Genomic DNA, 15,967 nt, shown 5'->3' on the forward strand with positions numbered 1-15,967 from the left:
AGGCAAGTAAAAACCTGCATGGGAGAATGAAAGTCACTTGAAAATAGACTTGTGAAATGAGTCTTAGCCAAATGCACGGAAGATTTGAGGTCTGCTTTCCTGCTAGTTATGTCTTGAATCAAATGAGATAAAACTGGTGGGAAACACTGTGAAAGCCACATCCCAGTCTAGCCAGCATCTTTGTGGTTCATCTGGTTAGTCCCTCAGCTGTAGGAGGCATCTGTTAACCGCAGAAGGTCTCAAAGCAAACTCTCTTATCTAACAATGCCTTTTTTTTTTTTTTTTATGTGTGTTGTTTCTCTCTTACTCACTCTTACTGTCCTGTTGGGACTGGTTCTCTTCTATTTCTATGCAGAACCAAAGTCGTAGTCTTTACAGTGCCTGACTCAGACCCATTCATTGTGAGCTTTCGGTAGTTTTGTGGTGGAACAGGCCTAACAGCTTCTTCTAGAGTTGTTCTCCATTGACATAGGAAGCATTGATACCATAGGCCCCTTGGATTGGACCTCCTGAACAAATCTAGAAGCTGAAGGAGCCCCTTGGAGAGCCATGGTGGTGGTAGATTGGAGCCACTGGTTTGATGGCTGTTGGTAGCCACTTTCAGATGCTCAGGCTGGGAGATGTCACTGTCCCTAGGAGCTGAACATTTAAGTCACACTGAACATGATTTATAGGGAGAGGAGAAATATCCTTCTGGTAAAGATAACCAGTGATGCAGATACCCACAAATAAAAATGCGGTTAATTACCTTTTTGCCTTTCCAAACATAAATGGATCCAGTGCTCTTCTTCTTTCATTTCTTATAGGGAAGGTATCAGAAATGCTGCTTCTGTGGGCATCAGTGCCATCTCTTATGATCTGTTGGGCAGAATCAGCCACTCAGATCCTCTGAGGCTGAGCACAAGCCAGCAGAGTTTTGCCTTGTCTTCCATTGCTGCAAATAAGAAAATAACCTTTTCTTCAAAGATTAAGCTTAGTTGATTCACAGAGGTGTAGCATTTGCAAATAATTAAAACTGGATTTTGATACAGAAGAGCATAGTTTGCTGCTGCAGTTTTTGAAGCCTTTTCTTTCCATTTACATTGGGACTTACAAATATCCATCCATAATCTCTTTAGAACAGTCAGGAGTCAATGCCTGGGCTTGCTTCAAATGTGCCTGTTATTTTCAACAGGGAGGTTGTTTCCATGTTATACAGCACAGTAAAAAGGGATGATCAGTTTTCCCTTTATTCATCTGATCAGTGTTTTATTTGCCTTTATCCATCCTTCTGTACCCATCAGTTGAAGGTACATTGAATTACCTTTGTTTTTCTGTGCAAAGAAGGCATTTAAATGTGCAATTAACTTAATCCACACCTGAAAACACTGGAAAAGAAGTTACAGGTCAACTTAAAAATATTAGAAATGTTTTGATCAAGAATCTCTTCTTCCTTGGAGGAAAAATAATTCTTGCATTTAGGCCCTAAGGACTTTTTACATACTGTGATTCCATTCACACAAAAAATCAACAAATCAAATGCTTACTCAGGCACAGTATCAGATCAGAATTTTAAAGTATTTTTGCTAGTGGAAATCAGGCTTTATTTAAAGTGTATTTAGCTCTTCACTGTATAACCCATAGTCTTCAAACCCACTGGATTTTATTATCCATGTTAGCTCACTAATTTATTTTCAGTAATTTTCTCAAAATCTGTAAGAATTATTAATTCTTTCTTATATCAAAGAACATTTTTAAATATTTTCATTTGCCTTGCAGCTTCAGTTGTTGTGTGTGTTTACAAGGGAAAACTCCTTCCTAGTTACTTTGCTCCAGGACCACTTCCAAGGGTTCAGAGCTGGATTTCTCAAGGACCAGACGAAAGAAGGAGGGTCTTGTATTGCTTAGATGTGCCGAGCTTTGCAATGCTGAGGACCCTCGTCTCTTGGCAATCACCACTCAGCCCCTAGTGCCTTGTATTTGGTAAAGATGGGATTCAAGTAAATTATTAACTGGCAGATACGGTGGCTTGGTTTGCATAACATTTGACATTAAAACTGGCCCTTACTCCATCTGTGTGTTTTGGAGCAGAACCAGGAACTAAATTTAGCTGGTCCTGGCTCCAGGGTGAGCATGGCCATCGGTCCTGCCTGCAGTGCTCGCTGTGACCCGCTTTCCTTATTGATTTACAAGGAGCGGTGCTTCCTGATGGTTTTCACATGTTTTGAATGACATTGGTCAGGTTTGCTCTGCTCTTTTCGTGATTCTTTAGTCATAAATGTAGTGCTGTTTCACTAAGTATGCTTTTTTTGGAGTGGATAAATGCTGCTCAACCAGGCAAGCAGCTACTCAGTTTGGTAAAAAAGCTGAAAAAAAGGGACATTGAAATTCTTATCTGCTTTTTAGTATTTAAGCTGATAAAGTAAATGGATACCAGCTTTCAAGTTTTTCTTCTAACTCTCATGCTTTTTTAGAATAAACAATGTCAGAAGTATGACTCCAGGCACTGGAGACTAGTCACCAATTTTGGATGACCTGCATTAGGAGCAGGGACTTCAGTGTGACTGACTTTCAGTGTTTTTCTAGATAGCAGCAGCAGGGTAGCAAAAAGGGCTTATGCCAGCTCTGTGTCACCAAAAGGTCCTCTCTGATCCAGTCCAACTAGCTCTACAACATGTTTGAAGAGGACTAAGTCACCTTCCTAGCTGCACTCTGATCATATCCCAAACTTTACTGACTGTCAAACTAGATTATATTTCTATATTCTTGTCTGCAATGGTAATTTTGTTAATTATTTTCCCTATTTGACAGAAAGAGCTAATTTGATACTTGAATTTTAAAGATGGAGAGCTCTTGAATTGGTAAATTTTGAGATAGTTTCAGTGCAGTGCTGAAAATACTGATTTTTGTCACAGAACAGACTTAATGAGGTGCTTCTGACTGACATTTCAGGAAACAATTTGTAAAAGAGAAATTCCTTTCAGGATTCACTCTAGTTGTCAGTGATGAAGTGACAGTGAAAAAGCAACATGATGAGAGTCGCCTGCCTCAGCCTTTCCAAGCAAGAAAGGGTGTTTCCTGTAGGGTCAAGTCAGAGCAGTGCCGCATGCATAGTGAATTAAAATAACACAGAAAATAAGAGACTTCTTTCAAGGCAATTATCTGCATTTCTATAACTCAGGTGATGTATTTCTGTTTCTCCAGCAATGCAATCGGTCCCCTCGTCGCGCTCTGGCTTATCTACGAGCAAGGTGGCGTAATGCAAGAAGCGTCGACTCCCATCTGGCTGCTGTTTTATGGAGGTGTTGGGATCTGTGTGGGTCTTTGGGTCTGGGGTAGAAGAGTTATTCAGACCATGGGTAAAGACCTCACTCCAATCACACCATCAAGGTAGGTCCACAGGTGTCATTACGGCTGTGTGAACTTCGTGTGTGAACCTATCTGAGAAATTGCTGCTCTAGTATTTTGTCTGTAATGCAGTTTGCTGGATCTGCTGTGCTTTGATTTTAATGATAACCTTGCTTTGACTTCTCCATCTTTCTAAAAAATGAAAGAAATAAAAGGAAGAGGAGAAAAAGAAAGAATGAGAAAGAGTGAAAGGAAAACAGATAACCCTGTAAACTAATACTGAATGTGTTTGAGGCGTAGAGGTCTGTATGAACAGTATTCTGCTTATGACCTAATTAATATGGCAGAAGGTGCATTTGGAAATGGCAAGATTACAGTGGCTTTCCCAGTGCGCTTCTGACTATTAAAACCATATGTATTTATTACAGTAATTTTCATCCTTAATGCATATTCGACCTCTGCTGGTGCTTATCCGAATTACTAATTAGGCATGATTCACTGCAGCGTCGAGTAGTAAAAGTCCCTGATGCAATGAGCCATGCAGCCAGGTTACTACAGATGACTAGCCTGTGCCGTTCCCATTATTCAGCCCTTCCTTGTTCTCTTAACTTATTTGTATGACAAAAATCACTTGAAGATAACACAGTCGAAAGAAGAAACGGGTAAGACTTTGGCACGCTGCATGGTATCAGTCCGAGCTGATGCAAAGAGTGATTGTGAAGTGTTTTCTTATGCTTCCTGCAGTGGATTCACTATTGAGTTGGCTTCGGCGTTCACAGTTGTGGTAGCTTCCAATGTTGGACTTCCTGTCAGTACTACACACTGCAAGGTATGCCTTTGCCCAGCGACTGCAGTCAAGGCAGTCTGGACTATTCATCTTAAAATTGTGCCGCTCGAGCCAGGGATAATGGCATAGCAAGGGGAAAACAGCCGCTGACAGAGGATGGTTAGGCAGAGGTGCATCAGCGCATCTCAGTCATGCCAGTGACATTGGAAAATAATCAGGCTTCCAAAAAATGCATTGGAGTTGTCACAGTAAAGTCACTGGAATTGGACACAGTGTGAATTCCATAGCTGTTGGTAAAGAAAAACAGCACTTACAAAAACATGACATCAATTTTAAAGCAAATGATTACGAGGAAGAACCTGGTTTCCTCTGACGGTGCCATTTGAACCTGGTCGGGTAACGTTTCTCCCTTGTTCAGAGGCTGCGCACCATTCATCATTTATACTTCACTTTCTTGATAAGTGCATGGCATGGGATTTCCTGCATATAACTCTTTTACTACAGGTTTTCCATCTGTCTTTTTTTTTTTATTTCTTCACAGTGGATTTTGCATTGAAGTAATGTGTGCGCTAACGGTACTTGTAGCCTCAAATGTGGGTATTCCAATAAGCTCCACCCATTGCAAGGTATTGGGGTTTGCAGTGATCCTATCAGTAAATCGCATCACTAGGACAAACCATAACAAACCACAAGAGATACCAATTGTTGCAGATTGCCTTCACTATGTGGTGCACCGTGCAAACTGCGGTCGCAAAATAACGAGGTTCACTTTTAAAGCTGGTAGAGATAAAAGCAAAGTCAGCATTATAACTAATTGCACAAAAGTCTGGACCATTTTTCACCCTTACATGATTGTACTGAACTAATATAGACATATTAAAATAACATAGATCTGTAGTTTGTGTGAACCCAGTTACATGTGTTTTAGAGCAACCTGTATGAAAAACACTGCTACATCATTAAGCTAATATTTTAATGTCTCTCTTCTTTTAAACCAACTTGTCCTCACTTTTGTGCATTATAATACAGAATCTGGCCCTTATAATTAGTTCTTTGAACAAGGTTGTTGGCTTTCTTATTATTTTCTAAAAAAGACCACTTTGGAGTATAGATATCGGCTGGGTAATGAGCAGAATTTAATTGTGTCATATGGTAGCCTGTGTGAAAAGACATTTATATTGCTTGTAGACATAGGGAGTATTTCCCTAGGAAATTTTCAAGTCAAATATCCCATCTTTCTTTCCTTTGCTTCCCTATGGACTCCCAAAGTCTTGGACATGCAGAGCTGTTTGTTTCTCTCATCCTCTGGCAGGATGTGGGGAAGCCCCTCCAAAATCAGAGACCCCAGAGTGGCAAAGTCCCTCAGCGGCATGATATGCCGCCAAGATCAAGCCCTAAAAAAAGGCAGATCCTGTAGGATTCACTACTGCACCCTAGAGACCTTGGAGCCCTTCCAGCCCTGGCTGGGGCTGGGGCAGGCAGGCAGGTTTCCGGGGCTAACTGCTCCATGGCATGGCAGGCGGGCTGGCAAAAAACCTGGCATCCTTGCCTGTGACATTGACCTGGTTTCCAGTGAAAGAGTCAATTGGCCTTTTTCTAGTGAAAACCATTTCTTCAGAAAGCCTTCTTCTGTTGCAAAATCATTTCTTTCTTCTACCCTGGTGCCTCTTTGAGAAGCAGCCAAGACTGAGCTGCTCTGAAAGGCTGTTCAGATTTCCTGGCATTGACAGAACTCTGGTTTCTCTGAATCAAGCAGGGAGGGGAAAAATAATAACAACGTGATCTACTTCTAAAAATGCTAGCCTGAAACCACCTCCCTTTAAGCTGACTGGTATATCAAATACATGATGAAGAATTTGCCAGGGAGAATAATGCAGCTTTGATTATCCCAGTTGTGTGCCTGAAGCACTTCTAGCCAACTGTTGTAAAAGAGAAAACACACTTTGGTGCAGACAAATAAACTGAATTTAAAAAGAAAATGTCTTGGAAGCTATAAGTTAATGAGGGGGTGGCATGAGGAGATATTCATTCCCTCAACGCAGTTAAAAGCTTGGTCTTTTCTAACTGCAGAGCAAAATAGTTCTTCTTAAAAAATACTTTCATAAAAGCAGTTGATGTGGTTAGTCTGTGTCCGCTCCCTGTAGTTTGCTGTATCTCATAAGATGGATCATTCTTAATGGAAAGATCCACTTTGCAATAGGATTAGACTCTTCCAGGACGTCATGTCATTATAACTGACTCAATGTTTCAGCAAAATGAGATCCTGAGTTGAAAGATCATAAGTGATCAACGCAAGATAAAGCAAACACTTGTAACAGATTAATTCCTTGTTTTCTTTGAAGGCCTAGGGAAGGAATAAAAGGACTGTTATATATCATTTGCTCCATGTAAGAATTCCTCTCTGAAAGTGCTGTCAGCCACTGAGTCAAAAATGCTGTCTTAAAAATCAGCAGAAAAATTATTTTGCCCTAGAAATCAAAAAGAAAAGATATTCGAGGTTAGCCTGATATTGAGGCTCAAGCATCAGGGAGTGGAAATTATTCCTTTACCCGATATTTGTTTTTGCTCCACTGCAAAATAGAATTTGCTGAAGTGGGAGCCCTACCAAGGGGTATCAGTCAATTGAACATGCAGTAACTAGATAAACTGATGGCAAAGAAGGAGCAGCATGAAACAACAGAGGTGGAGTGTGACCTTTTTGAGGTGAAACAATAGTCTGTAATGAAAAATGGAGACCAAGTATGAAGGAAAGCTCTGAGCAGCAGTTTTCAGGTCTTGGAGCAGATGTGGTGGCAAACTGGAGGTTGGTAGCAGGAAGAGAAGCGTTAGCTTCTGAGAAAGATTCGTCAGTCTCTCTCAGATCAGGAGCTGCCTTTGGTCCTAAATCAGAGGCTTTTGTCTACATGAGGTGGTCACTGCTCGATGTGCCTGTCCTAAATCTACAGCCAAGCAGCTTTTTCGCGCTCGGTGCCTGCTGAGAGCCTGAATTGCACCTTCACATTTGCCATGAGTCAAAGGGGAGAAGAAAATCCCTCTGAAAGCCTCCAAGTCAAGGAAGCCTGAAGGAAAGACCTAATCTTTTGAGCCTCCAAAGGGATTTGTGAATCTGAACGTGGTAGCCACATTGCTCTGCCTGCACCAGTTCAACCTCCCTTAGGATTTAGCACCGAAAAGCTGGTATGGTGTGAATGCATACCTTGCCTTTCTATTGCCCAGGTGGGCAAATGATCATATTGAATGTTACACATAGCACCTGTTATTTATTCTAAGATTTGAGATGTAGAAATAAATAGACATTTTTCAGCTGTAACAGATTGTGTTCATGTACAGATAAAATTACAGTGCAGGAGTTAAATGCTTTTCCTCTGCAAAAGCGACTTTGCTGAGGTCATACTGTCAGCTCCATTTTGCCATTATGATTTTGGGGTTTTGAAAAATATTCTCTGTGCTGCTATGATTGAATTATCATGTTCTGTGTGTTCTTATGATACACCATTGCACAGGAACAAGAGCCAAGAGCATTTCTGTAATGCTTTAAGCAGAGCATACTGAAGGCAAACTGCACTGGTTTCAAACCAATCTCAAAGTAGATATCATCTGAAATTCTGCAGGCGGTGTAGTGTGCCTACACCCAAGTTTTAGTTACTCTCCTAACCTCTAGTCCATCAAAATCACTATTAATAAACTAAACTTTAACAATGTTTGTAACAGATTGCCAATGCCATCATTGCTGATACCTTTTAAATTTCAGGAAGGACTCGGAGACTAGCGTACGTAGACTGCAGGCTTACTCAATAAGCAATGCTTCTTGTTGGAAGCATGACAGATGGATGCTAAGGACATGAAAAATGGAAAGCTGAGCCTCACAGCTGAGCTGCTGGAAAACCAAACGCTGTTTCCTTGAATTAGTGCTTTGATAAAGGCAGAAGTGTGGGGTTCCTCTTCACTGGGCATGTCCTAAATACAGAATAGCATATTATCCACTCAAGCAGTATTCAGATGAAATATTATCCAAACGATTTCCTTATTGGATCAAGCTTTAGACAGAGGCCTTATTGGTTATAGAATATCACATTTAGTTTTCCCTTGTTCCATCACAGGCACCCTAGAGCTACAGAGTCTTCCACAAATAACTGTTCTCCAAAAAGAAACATTTAGCAATAGTTAGAAGCTAAGTAGGTGTTAACAAAAAATGTGGATTTGATATCTCCATCCCGTCTTTCCCTGATTCCTTGTCCTCCTAGCATTTATCATTTTCCTGGCTCTGTACATGGGGAGCAGCCCATCTTTTGATCTATAGGCAGGAACTGATACTCCCATTAAGAAAATAAGCAGGTAGGCAGGGATGGCACTTCAGGGAGCACATGCTCAGCTGTGTCTTGGAGTTCCCTTACCTTCAAAACAGGATATTCCTTCCACATTTCTTGCTGCTTTACCATGCACTTTGAATAGACTTGCACATGTTTTTGCTAACAGCATGGAAAGCGACTTCCAGGGCAGAAAGAAAATAGAGAGTTTCTGAAGTTTTTGTATAATTTTTCACTGAAAATGTTTTTTCTGGCCCAGTTTTTTTCTTAAGAACTAATATGCTGGGTTTATACCTGAGCTTATGAACTGAAAACACAGTCAAAGGAAGAAAAGGTTACAGCTTTGCCATGCTGCAATGTGTTTTGTCTACAAAACCACTGACCTACCCCACTGCCCTGGTAGCTGTGCCTTTGAAGGATATTTTGGTGGTTCGTCCACTTCCCCACCATCGTCTTGGTGTCCATGCAGTTTGTGTGCCCCAAAGCATCAGGCTGATGTCTTTGTCTGCATGGAGGATTTTAGCTCTGGATGCTTTGCTTGGCTAGCTGGTCCAAAAGGGCTGGTTTTCCTCAGAGGGCTTGGACTGATGAGTTTGATGTACTGCATCTAACCTTGCACTGTCTATTGGCCCCCTGCCAAGTCACCTTCACTGTCACAGGGTGGGCTCAGCTGCTTACCTTGCCATTGCTGTCCTGTTTATAGCCCACAGTATTAAAATACAGATATGCTGTTTTGAGTCACCTCTGTACGCTGGGCTGTAAGCTGCAGAGGTTCTGCAGCTGCTGGGTGAACAGGCAGGACATCCCAAACCAGCAAGAGGGCAGGCAAGCAGGACAGGAACCATACTAGTTCTCCTGACCTGCCCCATGTGACGCTCTCTAGCAGAGCCCTAAAACCAACTTTCCTGGCATTTTCATAATTTACACTGCAGTCTGGCCAGACTCAGTGGACACTTGCCCTGCACCCTGTGGACTGAGTAAGGTGGAGGGCTGCCTCAGTTCCAGTGATGGCTGATGCAGGAGGTAGCAGGACAGAGAAAAACCTACAAATTATTTATTTGCCTTTGGCCAACCCCAAGACTCATGAAAAACAGATCGTTGAAAAATAAAGGTTAAAGCACCCTGGAAGTGTCACCCTCCTGTCACCACACCCAAACAGAGCCATTGTCATCCTCAGGGGCTCCTTTATCTCAGAGCATTGCTTGGTATCAGCTGACTGGCATTGGTGTGGCCGTGGGCACATTACAGGCGCTCAGACCTACCCCTCACATCTTGTCTCCCTCTCTCCTCCCCACACTCCCAAGGTTGGCTCCGTGGTGGCCGTTGGCTGGATCCGCTCCAAGAAAGCTGTTGACTGGCGCCTTTTCCGCAACATTTTCCTGGCGTGGTTTGTGACTGTGCCAGTGGCTGGCTTGTTCAGTGCTGGGGTTATGGCGCTGCTGAGGTATGGGATCTTGCCTTACATCTGAAGAGCTTCCTCTGCTGGGAAAAGGGGAAATGGCCAAGCTACTATGGAGGAGAGAAGCGTTCCCGTGAAAGAAGCAGTCGGAGAGGATCCATCTTCCATATCTAACTTCTTATCTACTGTACATAACAGTGTGTCATATTGGTGACATGGTGATGTGGTGCCATTTCTTATATATTACAGAAATATATATGCATATAGTAGGTAACAATACCTAAGTTATATTATCAGTGGGGTGAAAATAATTACCTAGAATTTAATATTTAGTAAAATTTGTACATAGTTTATCATTTTGGTGGCTATTTTTTAATCTTTTGAAGAAGAGTATGGATTAGGAAATGTTTCTTGTCCATTTGATATAAGAAGCGAGGTACAGGACTGCATAACACATGAATTTTTTAAAGCTATTAAGATACTGGAACAAAATAAAATGTGCAGAAGTGCTTTTCATAAAATAACTTTGTTCATATCATATTGATCTTTGTGTATCATAGCGTGATGGTTATGGCTGTGTAAATACTTACAACAGTAACTTTAAAATGGTGCATTTCCCTTATATATTTTGGATAAGAAAGTTTAGGAAGTACCAAAGAAGCAGGGAAATAGCTTGCCAATATTATGTTGTTGTCTACACGTGTGAGCGTGTGTTGTGTTTCCCAACCTCTAATTCAGCATTTTCACCAAGCTCCAGCCAGTGAGGCTGGGATAGTACTGTTCATGTCTTAATGTAACTTTAAAAAAAAAAGAAGCGCACACAAAAAAGTTAGCTCTTGTGACTTAGTAGGCAGAACATGGTTCTCCACATTAGCTGATAGTAGACTGACTTCATTTTGTGGGTTGATACTTCAGTATCTCACTGCTCACTTTCTACCTTTCCCCTTCAAGTCACAGCTCCCAGTTGCCCTCCTATCAATTCCTGCGGGAGAACAGACCGTCAGTCTCCCCTTTTCCCGTCTATCCAGCCACAAGCACACACTCTCAGGTACAGGAGTGGGACCGTTGTGTGCACGGCACCCCCGCGTACAGAAGCGAAGGACAGCAGCTGTTAGGAAACGGGCCTAGCCCTGGTTTTGTGGTTGAAGGTAATGGGCGCCCATGGGAGTGCTGATCCATGCAGGAGATAGCGTGAGAAACAATGGGGAGGATGTGAGCAGATGCTGCTTCCCCTGTGGCATGTCCCATCCAATGCCATAGCCAGCCAACCTCTTGCTGTGCTGCCAACAACAAGGAGGAGATGGGAGCCTGGCCCTGCGTGGATGGAGGTTGTATGTAACCAGCATTTGGGATGAGATTTTTTTTCACGGCTGCTCAGGGGAAAATGTCTAGCTGCATCCCCTGCGTGCCTTTGGAAAGCACATTTGAGTGAAGGTTACTGTTTTGTGGGTGTGAGGCAAAGGGCAAAGGGTGCCCGGAGGAGGCTGGGAATCTATTACTGTTTAAATGCTGCTAAAATTTTGATAAAATGTTCTTGGTACTCCATTGTGACTTTTCCATTGGTCATTCATACTAAATTTATAATAAAAAGATAAACAGCCCCTATAATTGCCTCTTGCGTTTTTCAAGCGTTACTCAGCCGTAATGGGAAGGCTCCCCAGGCAGTTAAAACCTACTCCTTGGCATCTGCTGACTTCTGTTCTTTGTCTGCTGTGGTCAGTGGGGATTAAACCACGCTTTGTGTGGCACTGACAAAACCTCCCTTTTCTTCCTGCTGTCTGGGCAGCCCTACTGCCCAGCCCTTGCTCTGTCCAGGCTTGGCTCACAGGTGTCTCCCCGTCAAGGTCTGGGAGCTTGGGGGCTGCTTTGGATGTATTCCCTGGGCACTTGCTGCCTCCAACTGCCTCTCTAACTCCAACCCTCCTTTCTGGGCCTCTGTAAGCATCCCTGTTGCTGTGGCACTGTGGTGCTCGGTTTCCAACCCCTCTGAAACCCTAGAGCTGGGATATAAATAGTGCTGGCAAACGAGTGGGACTGGTGGGCAGCGGCTGAGTGACCAGAGTAGCCAGTAAGTGCACGAGACAATTTGGGATCTGTGGATAAGGGTGGAAGGACTCACCATATCTCAGCACTTGCATAAACACTTACCTGCCCAGTGGCCCAGCAGCTTGCCACCTTGTTTTATCTACAGAGACAAACCACACTTCTCTTCCTGCAGCGGCAGGGACCCAGCTGCAGCCCTGCCAGACATGGGCAGCATGTGGAGGGCTGTGCCAGCTCTGGGGGTATGTGATAATCCCCCAGCACATGCAGCTGGGTGTCTGTCAACACACACATTTAAAAATAAAAGTGTTATGAGGGAAACGGCTGGCAAGGAGGCATCTCCAAAATATCCCTGCCTGCCCCAGATACACTAACCTTTAATCTGGAGGGAGATGATGGAAAGCCCGAAGTGACTCTCCACAGCACAGAGGTGTCCTTTGCCACCCCATGGCAGCAGAATCACTGCAGGGGAGGCACAGTTAAAATGCCCTTGGCTCAGGCAGCAATCAAAATAGGTACAGGTCTATTTTCAGCTCAAGAAATGGTGAAGGGTTTGTATTTTTTCAGCAGTGTGGGGGCTCAGTGGGGCCCAAGAGCTGAGCTTTGTTTAGCCAAGTAGATGCTGATGGATCCTGACAGGGACATGGGATGCTGTGCACCTCGCAGGGCTGCCCCGTCCCCTGGCAGAGGTCTTCCCACCAGGATTCACGGTCATCAGGGCTGCAGCCCTCCTGGGCAGAACACAGGATTTCATGGTTGTCATCAGGCAGACCTTACTGCATGCTGGGGAGAAGTGTGCACAGAATGCTGGGGCTACAGCAAAGGTAAGCACAAGAAACAGGTCAGAAGGCAAGAAAGACAGAAGCCTGATGAAAATATTTATTACAAGTAAAAACACTTCTGGCTGCGGAAATGTGGGCCTGAATTTCAGAAAACAAAATGTCTACAAAGTGGCTCATGGACAAATGGTAAAATCCTTGACTCAAATCAGCCTGAGGAGAGCCAGTTGGCAGTGTGTGAAGGTGCTAATAGACTCTAATTACCCTCATCAACCTCTCCTGGTGCCTCCAGCCTTCACCCCACTGCCAGATTTCTTAGCTTGCCTTGGGACTTGCTTTGTCTTTGCATGTCTGATGGTTGCTGGGCTGATTCTGGGACTTGTTATTGCCACCAGCTCTACTCTGCTTATGCTGCTTGGTACTGTGCCCCATGCTGGTGAAGTTGCTGTGGCATGGTAAGCCGTGCATCCTGGCTTGTCCTCCCCAACAGGGCAGTGCTGTTCTTCCAGCACCCTGCTGCTGGTGTCCCACTTCCAAGGTAAGTGTCCTGTGTGCTAGTGACTGGTCAGACTGGCTGAGCACCCTTTGGGGCAGGAGGTCTACCTGTGCCACAGGTACTGAGGCTTCTTCTGGTGTTGGTCACTGAATGTTCCTTGCAGGGCTGTGAGTGGTGTGAGAGCCCAGAAAATGCAGCTGGGAAATGTGTGGGGCAGGGCAACCCAAAGGCATAAGGCCCTTTGTTTGTTTGTGGTAGAGAAACCTGGGTTGTTTTGTGAGAGCTCCTAGCCCAAACTTGGGGACCGAGGTGACCCTGGACTGCAAGATGATGCTGGAAAGGACTTGGACAGATATGTATTTTTGGAGGGAAGAAGACTGTCTTGTGCTGTCGCTTCTCTAGAGAAGGTAACTGATGAGAAAAATGGGTTTGTTTTTGTTTTGGGTTTTTTTGGTGTTTTGTTTTTTTTTTTTTTTTTTTTTTTTTTTTAAAGTTGTAATGACCTCTGGTTTTGTGTTCTTCCTTTTGTGGACCTTGCTTTAGTTACACTTATGATATGGCCTGATGGATCTGATGGAGCATTGATTCCACCTCCTGGTTGCCAAAAAGAAGTCTGAACTGGAGTAAGATTTTATTACCGTTGTGAATGTTTGTAAGCCTTCATTTTCTAAGCAGTAAAGCAGAACAGAAAAGAACTATACATAACAAAAACATAAACTGTGCTCTATCTAGAATTCTGATTTCTTAGATTCTAGGAGAAAAATTTCTTACTGTTGCATGGAATTAAATTATATTTTCATACTGATTGACACAAGCAGACTTTGCTTCTACTTGTCTTGCAGAAGAAACTATTATCTGACTTGAGTTCTTAAAACTAGGCTGCTGAACTTCTGGAGTGATGCTATTTTAGCACTGTATTGATGAGCACACACTCTGTCCAGAGGTAGCATTGGTCTGATAGATTTTATGTGCATATTGCATCACTTGTTCAACTAATTGCAGTTTTCAAAAGGGCATTATTTTTCCTAAGTGAAACAGTATTTTTAACTTGTACAAATATGCTGTGCTTTTACCAGCTTTAAGGTGCAGAAGCTTTTGAGAGAATGAATGCAAACAACAAAAGCTTATTTCCTTCCTTAAATATAATCAGCTTTAAACCAAAGTTGGTGCCTGGAAACCAAGCACAAACAATGCCCGAGTTGCATGGCTCCTCGCATCTGTCCCAGCTGACACCAAATATCCAAATTCAGAAAGCTGGCTTCTCTTCCGATAAACCCTAAATTCAAGGATGTGACATGTGCTCCTGCTTGGCAACAGTGCTGCAGTGCACGTATTTACTGTATATAATTATTCATTGCTGTGCTTCAGAAAGAGGAAGCGGAGTGATAGGTGTCCAGCTGATGGCCAGTCCTCTTCATTGCAAAGCTACAGTCAGCCCCTGGACCCACAGGATGGCGCAGCGCGTGCCAGTTCCTTTCTTGCGAGTGGCTCACGCAGCTTGCAGAATTTGAGTTGCTACTAAAGAATATGATCCTTGTTTCTAATCTCTCATTGTAATCTGAGGTTCTCTGTCTCTGAAAGCTGACTCCACTAACTAAGAAGATTAATCTGCAAATGTTACCTTGCTATCTGGATGTACTTTGTAATGGATGTTCTTCTCTTGATTTGATAAGACAATTTTGAGAATCCCTTTGGTTCCTACGGAAAGCAAGCATACCTGGAACAGCCCAAGTTTTCTGGTCTTGCTTCTCGTGGAATCCTGGTGATCTCTGTAATGGAAATTGCATGTGACATGTCTTTCACACTCATGGGCTTATCAAAGTAAAGCTGACAAGTTCTCTCTTCTCAGCCTCTGGCTTTGCATGACAACCTGTAGTAAGTCCTGGCTGCTTCCTGACAGACGACTACTTCTGTTTCCCACAAGACCAGAGATGCTTTGTTACACTGATAAAGTGCCTGTCAGAGTACTGGGATCAAGTGCTGCTCAAAATACACCAAAAGCAATGGAGAACTGGCACAAGAAATTATGAAAGGGAGAAAGGGGCTTGGGGTTAGACCCAAGGACCATGAAGAGCTTGGTCACTTTATGGGGAGAAAGGCACAAATTCAATTCTGTGAACAAGCTTTGGGTGGTAGACAAAGGTGAATGACTCCAAATTTCTTAGGTCACAGCCATGTACTCTGTTTGCCTGCTTTCCAAAGTTTTAGATACTTTTTTTTCTAAGCACTGTGAACAATTTGGATACAGAAATCTGTGCCCAGAATCTTTGAGACAGCAGTTCAAGAGCTATATTAAGTAAGGTTGGCTAAAAACCTTTCTACTTACTTGGGTTATTGTTTCTAAGCACTGCAGAAAGAGGTTAATAGGCTTTATCAACTTGCAGGCTGTTTTCTTCCATAAAAACCTGTCCTTCCTATCCCATCTTTATCACAAATAATGTTCATTAAGGCAGAGTTCCCCTTCCTTTATAAAGGCTGAAGTAAATGCTCTTAGATATCATTTGAAGAAAATCTGAATTCATGGAGTATTTATGACAAACACTTTGTACTTTTTTGCTTCATTCTTTCATTTTGGGTAGTTTACATCAAATAAGTGTAAAGATATTTCCTTTGTTACAAAAAATTACTCCAGTTCCCCTTCAGACAGGAACGTATAGAGACAAACAATTCTAATTTGTAAGACCTGTTAACAAATCTGAGAAGTTTGCAGATGGTGTTGATAAAAAGCACATTACCAAGATAAACAGGGTAGAAATAAATGAGGTGGAAAGGACATACTAGCAATACCAAAATAGCCTTCAGAGATCAAGAGGTTGCAGCTGAGACAGA

General features: G+C 42.9%; 1 protein-coding gene across 9 annotated transcripts in view; it reads left to right on the forward strand.

Moving 5' to 3' along the window:
* Nucleotides 1–11,425, forward strand: part of SLC20A2 (solute carrier family 20 member 2) — a 57,766-nt gene extending 46,341 nt beyond the window's left edge. For 3 of the 9 annotated variants that reach the window (XM_027677019.1, XM_027677017.1, XM_027677018.1), the window contains 3 exons: nt 3,184–3,369; nt 4,072–4,156; nt 9,726–11,425. In XM_027677019.1, the coding sequence (XP_027532820.1) occupies nt 3,184–3,369; nt 4,072–4,156; nt 9,726–9,890 (436 nt within the window). In that variant the 3' untranslated portion in view covers nt 9,891–11,425. Of the gene's footprint in view, nt 1–3,183; nt 3,370–4,071; nt 4,157–4,655; nt 4,741–7,825; nt 8,215–9,725 lie in introns of those variants that run through there. The other 6 variants (XR_003533226.1, XM_027677025.1, XM_027677023.1 and 3 more) reach the window with 6 other exon arrangements.
* The last annotated feature ends 4,542 nt before the right edge of the window (nt 11,426–15,967 follow it).

Source organism: Neopelma chrysocephalum, unplaced genomic scaffold (genome assembly GCF_003984885.1).
Source record: "Neopelma chrysocephalum unplaced genomic scaffold, ASM398488v2 Primary Assembly neopelma1_42b, whole genome shotgun sequence".
NCBI lineage: Eukaryota > Metazoa > Chordata > Aves > Passeriformes > Pipridae > Neopelma > Neopelma chrysocephalum.